The following is a 12486-nucleotide window of genomic DNA, read 5'->3' as shown; positions in this document are numbered from 1 at the left end:
AAATGTATTGAAGCCCTGGAAAGGCAGGGAAAATGTTTTTATCACACCAAACCCTGAAAACTGAAACTAGGACCCCAAAGTAAAGACTGCCTAAAAGAAGGTTCAGTGATCCTCGGGGAAAAAATTAAATGATAAGCAAAGGGAGAAGGCACTCCAGCTGCTGGCCGCTTTCCCATAGGTATTCTCAGCCCTACCCGGGAAGACGTTCCGAACACAACACCATATTAATACAGAACCTGGTAAGGTAATACAAGAAGGGCTCTGACCGATCCCCAACAAGTTGAGGGGGCCACTGAGAAAGAGATCAGGACCATGCTGGAACTCAGGGTGATAGAAGAGTTCCAGAGTAACTGAAGCAATCCTATTCTGCTTGTGCCAAAGCCCGATAGCTCACTACATTTCTGCATAGATTTCAGGAAGGTGAACACAATTTCTAAATTTGATGGCTATCCCATGCCCTGAGTGGATGCTCTTAGACCAACTGGGAGAAGCCCAATATATCACCGCTTTAGATTTGACAGAGGGGTACTGGCAGATCCCCTTAACACCAGAGTGTCTGTAGAAAACAGCCTTTTCTACACTGCTAGGTCTATTCCATTTTAAGACCATGCCCTTCAGGTTACACAGAGCAATGGCCACCTTTCAACATTTGATGAACCAATGCTCCAACAACACAGCCAATATGTGGTGGCATACTTGATGACATAGTTATCTACAGCAAAGGTTGGGACTCCCATTTGGACAAGGTAGCCACTGTCCTCTGATCACTGAGAGAAGCCAGATTAACAGCAAACCCTACTAGATGTGCTATAAGGAAGGAAGAAGCCTGGAACATAGAGTCAGTGGAAGACATGTCTGCCCCTTGGTGGACAAGGTTCATGTCTTATAGGCATACAAGACCCCCATGACCAAAAAGCAGAGATAGGGCTAGGGCAGTCCTTTCTCAATATGTCAATGGAGAAGAATGCCCGGTAGTATATATCAGCTGGAAACTCTTCCCCTGGGAGAAAGCATACTCAGTGATAGAAAAAGAGTGCTTGGCTGTCAAATAGGCAATAGCGGGCCTATGGTACTACCTCCTAGGAAGCAGATTCACGCTAGTTATGGACCATATGCATCTGTGCTGCCAACATGTGATGAAGCAAACAAACCCAAGGATCATGAGGTGGTACCTGTCACTACAGCCTTATGCCTTTTGGATACAACACCGGGTGGGAAGGTTGCGCTGTAATGCTGATTTTCCATTCAGGGAAGGCGCATATTTCAGCCAAGGCAGGGCCTCAGCCTTGCAGGGGAGGACCTGTAATAGGGTCTACAAACCCCATACTGAGCAGAGGCAAAAGGGGGAGAGGAGTCTCTCCTACCTACAGGCAAGCAGCCTGACCACATCCCCACGCAGCTGCCACAACTGCCAATCATGGAGGCAGGCACCTACAGCTGCAACCAATGGGGAAACAAGGCCTGCTATAAAAGGAGAGAGCTCAGAGAAGTAAGGGAGGCAGAAATGCCTGGGGAAGTGAAGAAACACAGCCAAAAGGGACTGAAGCAATGAAAGGCCAGGAGACAAGAACTGTCCTAACCCGGGGCTAACCAAAGAAAGCCAGTCAGAGGGCAGCAGAGACCCCCCCGAAAGATCACATCAAAGACCAGTGATGGCCCCAATCCTCCAAACACACACATGATTAACTTTACTGACATGAATAGTCCTACTGATTTCAGTGGAACTGCTCATGGTAGTAACATTTATATGTGCATATGTGTTTGTAGGGACTTAAGACAGAACCTTCTGCTGAGACTCCCCTGTGCATTTTCATCAAGTGACTATCCGGCCTTAGCCTCTCCAAAAAGATCTTACCTTTTCTCCCTTGTTGCCAGGATCCCCCTATTTAAAAAACAAATAGATTAAGAAAATAAAGTGAAGATACAGCACATACTTAGATTATGAACAAGAAAAATATAGATAATATTGTCAAGTATAATGAAGTTTAATTATAGTTGTAAGAAAGTCCATTTAAGTTGTCATCTTCTGTAGACTTCAAGAAATGGTGTTGTCCCCCTCCATACACTCCCTTCCCCCCATAAGAGTAGATAGACAAATATGTCCTTTACCAGAAAAAATTTCTACTGCATTCCTAGCAAATATAATCTCTACCCTAGACTGATTTTCAAATTAGATTGAATTATTGCATTACTGTCAAGTTTATTGACTGTGAATCTTCAAGAGTTCAAACTAAGGGAATACCGGATGAGGGACCTATTCATGGCAACTATACAGACGAGATCTTTATTATGAGAACTTCAATTCTCCCTTGCAGATGAGTATAATGCTGGTCACTTCAATACACTGTCACTTCAAAAGTTCCTGTTATCACAAGGGCCACATCTTAGGAAAGGAAATAAGCAAATGCTTAGCTTAAACAGGTGCTTAAGGAAAGTGCTTTCCTGAATACAGATGCTTTTCTGAAGCAGGAGCTAGTTCAGATATGTATTATAAATGATAATATGAAACATCTGCATAAAAATTTGAAATCTAGGACCAGATTCTCAGCTAGTGTAAATCAACATAGCTCTCTTCAAGTCACTGGAGCTATGCCAGTTTATACCAGGTAACGATCTGGCCCTAGCTTTCTAAATTATGATACAGTATTCTCAAGAATAGATCTTAATAAGGAAATACTAATTCATCTACATACCTCTTCACCTTTTTCTCCACTTTCTCCTTTTTGAGACTCACCCTGTCAAGAACAATGGAGCCCAATCAAAATATGCAGCACTGTTTTACCAAACATTACCAAATTAGAACCAAGATATACTGACTGAAAATCAACACCAATTTTAACTTAAAGGGCTCCAACTTCTCTTCTACAATAAAGCATATACAGTGCAAAACTTTGATAACATAGAAATCTAAAGCACAGTTATTAGATGCCTGGGATCTTAGGCCCCAATCCTGCAAACTGTTCCTAATAAACAGCCCGGAGGCCACATAGAGCTTCATTGACTTTCATACAGCTCCACAAAGGTGCAGGGGTCTGCTTGCAGAGAAGAGCTTGAAGAACTGGCTTTTTAATTTGTTCAGTCTGATAAGGATTTAGATTCAAATACTATCCTTGTATGCAGCTCTGATAGATTTCAACAGGATCCTTTGAGGGCAGAATTCCATGCTTGAAGATTGATTTATGGCATATTGTACTATACCTTTTCTCTGCTTTCCTCATTTGCATAGTTTGAATAAAACTAGAAGAAATTGGCATTAATTTTAAAGAGAAAACTCTGTCAATTTACCTTGTCTCCTTTTGGTCCTTGCTCACCTTTATCCCCTCTACTACCAAGTCCTCCCTTAAATAAAACAGGAAAATATTATGAACATCATAATGATATGTTTCTGGTTTCTTTAAAACTGTACCAGGAAGGAAGGCAACAATGGCGATGGCAAAGGTTTAGGCAAAAGTTCTACAGTGAAGCAGAGAGAGAAAGAGAAGGAGCTTGGACAGGCATAAGACTGTTTTCATTAGTCTGAAAAAGTTCCTTGCTCAGTATTAGAAAACATGACTCTAGCAGGGATTCTTTACCCATGCCCAGTGTAAATATGTTTTCCATCTTCAACATTAGCAAAATAGAATCCTAGTAAACCTCATGAACTAAGGTGCAACAGAAAATATAACACACTTCCTCGCTGCTACCTTTTGGAGACATTCCAGTCATTTTTGACTAGTATTGTCACATAAAGAATAGGAATTGATTTAGCCCATATAGTTGTCTCTGCTCTGTTTTAAAGAACAGATTAATGCCAACATTCTGCAGCTCTAAGGCCAAGAATTCTTCCCAACACCTTCCTGGTCCATGAGACCAAGTGTGATGTGGTTTGTGCAAAGGGGTGGGCTGGAAAAGGAAGCAGAGGTCCTGGGATTCTTGTTACATACCGTATTGTGATCTAATAATTTTGGACAAAATAACTTAAATGTCTTAGACGTTAAATTCTGATTAGAGACTACTAAAAAGTGGAGGAAGGCTCATTTCTGGACTTGTGTTACCCAGCAGTATGGGATGGTAGGCCTGCCACAATATTGTGGTTCCACCAGGCCCTGGCCAGTTGGTCCAGTGGATGAGGTATGGTGTAGACTATGAGATTGTCTAGGTAAAGAAATAAGTTAAAGCAGTGCTAACCGGCACTTTTCACAAGTTGGACATGAAAACCCTAGTGTCCTAGACAACATTCTTTCTCATTCATTATAAACAAACAGGTTTTAACGTTTCAGGCTGTGAAATAGATATTGCTAGACATCTACTGCCTGTTTTGTTAGCCTAAACAGTCACTGCATTCCCAATATCCAACTAATTCGTTTAGAAAGTACTTTCTGGTCAGCTTAGAAACAAAAATCAAATTCTATTAACTAGAATTGCTCCAGGTCTAGATTTGATTCTATAAGCTAGAATTGCTCGAACTCTAGATTTGCTTCTGTTCCATAAAGTACTTAAAATGCATGATTAAAAGCTACATAAATATTGTATTTGGAAAACTGAACTGGTTCTTAGTTGTACAGAATACCTTGACAAACCCAAGCATCATCTTTTTGTAGGCTGAATATATCTTTAAGTGCCTCATCATCTGACTGACACGGCATCTGGCTAAGATTAGCCAGAAGAGCTATAATATTATGCTGTGACTTTACAGCTGATCACTCAGAATACAACATTAAGATTTTCCAAGTCACTCAGACACCAACTGTATCTGTTAGCCATGGAGAAGCCAGCTACCACAGAAAGATGGAATAAGAGACAGAGATCTTTGCCTGAGCAGCAACGCTCATCTCTGACTTTGGATTCAAATTGCCCCAAAGCCTGACCTGCTCAGATTCAGACTTTTGGCTTGTACCCATTTCTATGCTGAATCTTTGCGATGTCCTTCTAAGGAGATAGGCTGTGGGCGTTTATAGCACAGAGGCCCTAACAGCCTTCCATCACAACTAGGGTTTCTTGATTTGTGCTTCAAAATCAGGTACCAGTTTAACCAAGCTAGTTTATTAAACCATAATTAGGGTTTCTTACTTCTAATTTCTGCTTAGTATATGGGTTCATGTTTTTTTTAAAAACATCACTAAGAAGATTCTCTGTTTGGAGGTTTCAGGTCTTCATTAGGGTATATAAAATCCATAATTTCAGAAACCATAGAAACAAAATTAAACATTTACATTACAGCATACGGAAGGCTGAGATCTTGCTTTCATACATACTGTAACCATTTTAAAAGACTGTTCTGGCAAACATCGATAATGTTCAGCCTTGACCTCTGATTAGAATTCATATTTCTGAAGCTTCCTAACAAAAAATATATATACTTACAGAAGGGCCGGGTGGTCCCTGGTCTCCTTTTTGACACTCACAGGACTTCCGCTCACACTAAAGGGTTAATACAATATTTTAGAAAAATATTCAGGTTTAGAATTTCAAATTTTAGAAGCACTTTTAAATCAGTATTTTTGGCTAGGACATGAGCTAGCTGAAGCAAAACAGTCAAGTAGTCAGAAAATAAATGATCTTATAAAATGTGCCTTCCTGTAACAAACCATACACCACTTCTACATTGCACAATCTCCATTAAAATAATCCCTTAAATCTGTTCCATCTCAGTCTTTGTTTTGCACATACTGTATTACAAATATTTTGAAAAATGTTTTTCTTAATAGCCAAATCTGTTATACAATATCAACACTTCAGGTAGTGGATACATAGCATGTAATGTTACCCACTAGTTTTGGACATGAATCTCAATTTTGAGCCAAGTAGACTGCCACATTTTAATGAGACAGGCAAGTAACTTATACCTGGAGTAGCCCCAATATCCTTTCAAAGGGAAAGTTTCTTAAGTTGAAAAACTGAATATCGCCCACTAATGAGCAGTGTTTGGGGATTTATGGTGAGAAGGCCTGGAAGGAATGGATGAGAGTTAATATAAAAGTCACCATATTTCTATACAAATAATAGGGCCAGATTTTGTCACCCTTATTTACATTGGATAGTACCTTACTCCTCAAGTAGTCCCATCCATCCCAATGATTCTGCTTAAGGAGTATTACTCAGTGTAAGTAAAGGTAGAAGAATCTGGCCCAACAATTAATATCAATAACCATCTGATTTCTGACACTCTGGTTTTTAAGAAAATTCTTCTTCTGTTCTGTGAGGAGATAAAAACATAGCACTACTACAGTTGTATTCAGATATCAGTAGTGAAGGAAATGGCACAGCCTTGATGTGCTGATTAAAACATGTTACACTGATATGCTGATAGTACTCAAATCTTGTAACACTTACCCGCTTGTTAAATAAGGCAACCTGGGAAGGAAAAAGAAGAAAAATATATTCTCTTGTAAAATATACCAGTTTATTAATTTAACTAAGATGTTTCCTATAAAATATACTGTTTCCAAATACCATTCCAAGAATGGTAAATTAAGTGAATGGTTTCAACCTTTAAGTGTGCAATTCTTACACCTGTGAACCCTTAGTAGGCCTACTCATGCCATATTCACTGAGAGACATGTAGCATCATAGAAATATATCCTGACACTTTCTTAAATTCCAAAAGCAGATGAATTACCAGTGTTTTCCTGTGTAGCTTCTCTTACGGTATGTCTGACATTGCAGCTGAGAGCACGCTTGACAGCACAGATACACAGGCACACGCTAGCTCTGCACAAGCTAGTGTACTATGCCAGCCCCCAAAACCATGTTTTCTAGGGGGCCATCAAAGATCTCATATTTCTTTGCTTACATTTCCTTAAATCACAATGACTCTGATCCTAGCCACCCTTTAGAGGTAGTTACTCATATCCAGCAGGAGGAGAATAGGTCCCACAGAATGAGTGGAAGAGGGTTGGAACTTTCAGCTGCATATACTGGTGCCTAGGAATATGTACTGAAACAATGTGTATAATGCAGCACCAGTCAGGAAGATACCACCAATGGGCCACCAATGCTAGTATGTAACATCTAGTCAGAATCTTTACCTTGGAAAAGTAGGAAAGATAAGAAGGACAAAGAGTCAAAATGTGAATAGTTAAACCTGACATCTTGGCTCATTGCACAATGTATGAAGAGATCATAAAAATGCATCAGTTTATAGAGAGCTACTCCAGATTTATACCAGTGTAACTCGGAGAAGAATTTGGCCTATTACCTATTGATTAAAATATACAATATAGTGGATTTGATTTTAAAATGTTTGTTCTATAAATATGTATTCCTTTTTAGAGGCAAAAGACATCTATCTAACACATGGCAAGACATAAATTAGTAAAACTCTTACAGTTGTCTTTTACCAATTGCCATCAGTGCCTGAGAAGTCTCCAGATGTTTCCTTAATTGCATAGCTTATCCATGTACTTTTACACATATGTGATACCTAGTCACTATATCTGGTTTTAAAACTTTCCAAACTAGTTTTAACATGCTTTTAGAGTGACTTAGTGAAATGTAAACATTAAGAAAACCCTTACAATATTTCTTCTCGTGTAGTTACTGAAAAGCTAATTTAATTCTAAACATGTTTTCACCTTATCTTAGCTTATTATGTACAGCCTCTTATCCTACAAGAAAATACTTTCTGTAGCCTTGAAAAGAAGTGCCACAATAGCCTATCCAAACTCTTTGACTATTCCACAGAGCTCACAAGTCAGTGCCACTGATTTCAGCCCCTACCAACTTCATAGCTGTGCTGGTATTTACTGTCAGCTATGAAAACAGTTTTGGACATACTGCTTACTGTATGTGTGCACGACATTGGATTTTTTAGTGTGTTTTCTAAATGAGAACAGTAGGAGACTTACACTTATTTTAAGTTGTGATCCAGTGCCCACTGAAGTCAGTAAAAATGTTCCATTGTCTTCAATGGGCAATGGATCAGGCCCTTAGCATGTGCTTGTGAATAATCTCATTCATTTCAATAGAATTACAAACAATACATAAAGTTATGTATGTATATAAGTCTTTGCAGCATCAGGGTCTTAGTCTCCATACTTTTGTGTGTGACTTTGTATAATTAGATCAAAATCAAAATGTTGATTAACCTGATGTCAAAATTACCAGTAACTTAACATAAAAATTACAGGACTGGGGCCTTAGCATGCAAGCATTTTGGAGTACAAGGCTATTTTGGCAGCACAGATAGATCTGCAAGGATGGTGTAAGATTTTGGTGATCTAAGTACAGCACAATTCCTTGAAAACTAGGAGGCACACTGTAATTATGAGTAACTATCCCCGAAATTATACTGAGGGATGGCACAAAATTCTGCCTTGCCCAAAATGTAGTTTGACTGAAGGCTGGGCCTGTGAATTGAACTGGATTCATGCTGCCTCAGATCTTTTTCGCAGCTGAACCACTCCACCTATTCCTGCAGCATTGCTTAATCTTAAATATTCAAAAGTCATCATGAGACAGGTCCTAAAAAATCATCAGATTGTTTTAAAAATCATTTGATTAAAAAAAATTGGCTTTTTTATTTGTTGCTTGGTTTTTGAACTTTTCAGGTACGCTCATGTAATGTCTTCAATCTTTTCTCTGCAACCAGGAGGGCTAGAAACTTAAGAAGGAAAATAAGACTGTACCTTAGGTGTCTATGTGTCTATATCATGTCTAATATGTGTCTATATCATCATCAACAACAAACTCTGCCACTAATAAAAGAGAAGAGAAATGTAAACATTCACAGTTACTTACCAATTGCTCTTTTATTTTCACTGAGAGATTAGGATCATTTAGGATTAGAACAGGTTCACTAGGAGAATTCCCAGATATCAAATGTAGGTTTGATTTATTGGCCTTTTTACTAGACAGTCCAATGGTAATGAATGATATTCCAAGATCTCTGGCTGCTGCAGATATCCCCTGGACATCAGGACTCTTTGGATGGTCAATACCATCAGTCATCAACAAAGCCACTTTTACACTTCCCTTACGACCTTCAGTTTTAAACAGTTGAGTGACATTGGAAATTGCATAATAGGAGTAGGTGCCATGCCCAATATAGTTCATATTCATGACTTCTTGCTTAAAGTTATTCAGGTCTTTCCAGGCTACAAAGGGATGATCAATTTTGACTGTACTGCTGAACTGCATGATTGCCAGTTTGACATCATACTTCCGGAATTTAACTGGTTTCATTAGGAAAACTTTGTCACTTAAGTTGTAAACAAAATCTTTCTGCTCACTGAACAATGCATTTTTTGCACTTTCAGAACTGTCCAAGATAAAGACCATGTCAATGAAGCACACACAATCTGTAATGGAACAAAAAAGTTACAATAATAATTCTATTTTAAGGGTATATACCTGCTTCCAAGGTTTTAACTTAAGGAAGCCACTGCAACATTCCCAAATCTCCCCCATCATTTTTTTTTCTTTTAGGAGGTAGGGACAAATTCTGCTCTATAGTACTTCATTAGCCCAATATTTCAGGTTTAGGTCACACTTACATCACAGATTATTTTTGTCATATTAATATTACATTAAAATATAAATTTTCTGACAGCAAATTCAATATGAAAAACTGTTGTTCAATTTCTCATAATGTATATAATTCAGAAGTGATATATGTTTAGATGAAAACAATAGATCACATTACAATACAATGTAGATGTGAAATGTGCTGCTATATATTCCAGGACTCATTAGCAAAACAAACCAAAAAAAAACCCAAACAAAAAATAATCCCACACATTTCCTTGGAAATTATCCTGGAAAACTTCTAGGAAACATTTTATACAGCCTATTGCAATTTCTAAGAAAAAGGTTTTACCCTGAAAATCATCTTTTCTTGCAAGAGGATTTGGCTTTTGTCCCTTCTTTCTGTTTTGTCCATAGGCTACACGATCTGTTGTGACAGCCAAAAATAAAAGGCAAAAGGCAAAATGTTTTTTCCACATAGTTACTGTGATCCAAAATCAGATGACTTACTACTCCTATTAATAGAAAACAAAATATCTATTAATGCTTAAATAATAAAATTGATAGACACATATTGTATATGTAGAACAAAATTTTGTATTAAGCATCTTTCAGTTTCTAGGTACAGTATCTCAGAAAGATTTACCAAAGAAGAAGTTAAAACAAAATAATTCTGTGCCCAAGTAGGAAAACACAGCAGCCACTGCAGTGTCAGCTATAGCTCACACATCTTTGGACATTATATTCTGTTTTACTGAGAAAAAACATGTGGGATAGGACAAACAAAATGTTCCCTACTCTTTGTAAAAATATTCACTGCTATCTTTAACTTTCATTTGGACATCCAACTGAGATGGGTAGTAGGGACCTCAGTTAATATATAATTATCATCCCATTTAAATGATAATAACAGAAACATTACAGAAAACATTGATTATGTGTTTGCTTCTGCAAATCCACAAGTCCACTTGCTTAACAATACACAGGAACTTCTTTTTCATGTCTTTAAATTGCACTTTTACACACAGATATATTAAAAAGATGTTAAAAGTCCACTATATAATTCTCTTTTTTTTTATAAAGGCAATAGTTTACTAGTGAAATTCTACAACTTAATATTTGATCACTTCTTTCTAAAAGGATGGATATAAAGCTGTTTATAAAAATACCATTATGGGATCGTATCTATGATATATGATGGTAAACTGAATATATCATTAAAAAATTTCCTTCAGTCAGTGTAACTAATTTCCATAGTGCACTGATAGCTATTAAACCTGAATTACAAAAAATGTCTACAATTTAGAGCAATTCATGTTAAACATCATTAACACTAAAGATTACTTGCTAGTACATAATTGTATAATAAAAGTCCTAGTTAAATATTGTTTTTAACTCCATTCAGTACCTACACATTTAAAATCATTAATGTACTCTTCTGAGAAGATAAAAGGGAAAATGCACAAAACAAAACGATAACAGAATGACTAGAATTATAATAAGCAAGTAAGCTTCACAATCAGTTTTACACAGTTTCTGTTCAGGTCTTAGATGATTTTATTTTAATGTGATAAAAGTGTTCTAAACTGTTTATGACTTACCTTATAAATCATGCAAACAGCAAGTCGGGTATTAAAAAAACTGTACATAAATGTGACTGAAAAATACATTTCTGTTTAATAAAATAAGGCAATTTGTAAATAAATAGTCCGTCCGGTTGTAAGTAAGGGTTACCTTGCATCTGGATCTTTCATGATCCTTTATTCATGTTTTGTTTGTCAAAACTGAATCCAGAGTGGCCAGGCATTCAGCCAGCATTACAGATCTGAGTGGGAGTTTAAAGGGACACAGTCCTATGAACATGTTAATGCCTTACAAGTTATTTGAAGAACAGTTTGAGTGTTTTTTGTTTTCCATAACTGAAGTTTTATATAGAAATACTAATGATCAATTACCTGTAATAATAATGGTCAGTTATCTGTATCTGTAACTGTATGTCTTTTTCTGCTATGTCTCTCCCCTTCTCTTTGCTGATGTATGGAAAAGCACCTGTTGTAAGTACCAGGTAGAATAGAGCCCCAAAACAATAAAATTTTATGTTCCATAATATCTTGCATAAAAATTGTATCCAATATTATGTTACAGAGAAAAAATAGACAATTCTAGTATTAAATAAAAAACAACCGAGGAAGAGAGATATTACAGATGCATAGCTTTTAAGGCCAGAAGATATCATTCTGATTAATTAGCATGACCTCCTGTACAAACAAGTTATGGAGTTTCACCGGTATTTTCTGCAGAGTCCCATAACTTGTGGGTGAAAGTTTTGGAAAGACATACAGTTAATGATTCCAAGCGGCAGAGAATTTACCGTATCCCTTTAACCTGTTCCATGGTTAATTACTCTCATTGAAAAATGTGCACATTATTTCCAGTTACAAATTTTCAAGCTTCAACTTGCAGCTATTGTATCTTGTTATGTATTTATCTGCTAGATTAAAGAACCCTCTATTTCTAGCATTTCTCCCTGGCCAGGTACTTAACAATAGAGCTGTTCAGAAAAATCTCTTCTTTTTTTCTACAGAAAATTTGAACTTTTCAGTGAAACTTTTTTCAACTTTTCATCCAAAAACTGAAATGTTTTGATTCAAAGCCTCATGAGATTTTTAGTTTAGATACCTTGTGCTCTCATTCTCCTATATGGGCTGGGCTCTCAGCCTGGACTACATCTCCTATGATGCAACACTTTCTCCCTTCTTAGTGAGGGGAGAGGGTCCACAATAGGAGTCCCTTCTCTTTTATAAACTAAATAGACTGCGCTCCCAAAGTCTCTCATTGCAAAGTATGTTTTCAGAGTAACAGCCGTGTTAGTCTGTATTCGCAAAAAGAAAAGGAGTACTTGTGGCACCTTAGAGACTAACCAATTTATTTGAGCATAAGCTTTCGTGAGCTACAGCTCACTTTGTCGGATGCATACTGTGGAAACTGCAGAAGACATTATATATACACAGAGACCATGAAACAATACCTCCTCCCACCCCA

General features: G+C 37.3%; 1 protein-coding gene across 2 annotated transcripts in view; it reads right to left on the bottom strand.

The window, feature by feature from the left end:
• The window catches only part of COL28A1 (collagen type XXVIII alpha 1 chain), a 118152-nt gene extending 106934 nt beyond the window's left edge, over positions 1-11218 (bottom strand). Inside the window, exons 1-8 of one of the 2 annotated variants that reach the window (XM_073333869.1) lie at positions 11179-11218; positions 9797-9959; positions 8719-9278; positions 6313-6333; positions 5344-5400; positions 3286-3339; positions 2694-2735; positions 1856-1882 (exon numbers count right to left, since the gene is read on the bottom strand). In XM_073333869.1, the coding sequence (XP_073189970.1) occupies positions 1856-1882; positions 2694-2735; positions 3286-3339; positions 5344-5400; positions 6313-6333; positions 8719-9278; positions 9797-9923 (888 nt within the window). In that variant the 5' untranslated portion in view covers positions 9924-9959; positions 11179-11218. Of the gene's footprint in view, positions 1-1855; positions 1883-2693; positions 2736-3285; positions 3340-5343; positions 5401-6312; positions 6334-8718; positions 9279-9796; positions 9960-11045 lie in introns of both variants that reach the window. The other variant, XM_073333870.2, reaches the window with a different exon arrangement.
• Between the last annotated feature and the right edge of the window lie 1268 nt (positions 11219-12486).

The sequence above is a fragment of the Lepidochelys kempii genome, chromosome 2 (assembly GCF_965140285.1).
Source record: "Lepidochelys kempii isolate rLepKem1 chromosome 2, rLepKem1.hap1, whole genome shotgun sequence".
In the NCBI taxonomy this organism is placed as follows: domain Eukaryota; kingdom Metazoa; phylum Chordata; order Testudines; family Cheloniidae; genus Lepidochelys; species Lepidochelys kempii.
The sequence above is the reverse complement of the archived record's forward strand: the minus strand, read 5'-3'. Positions and strand labels throughout refer to the sequence as shown.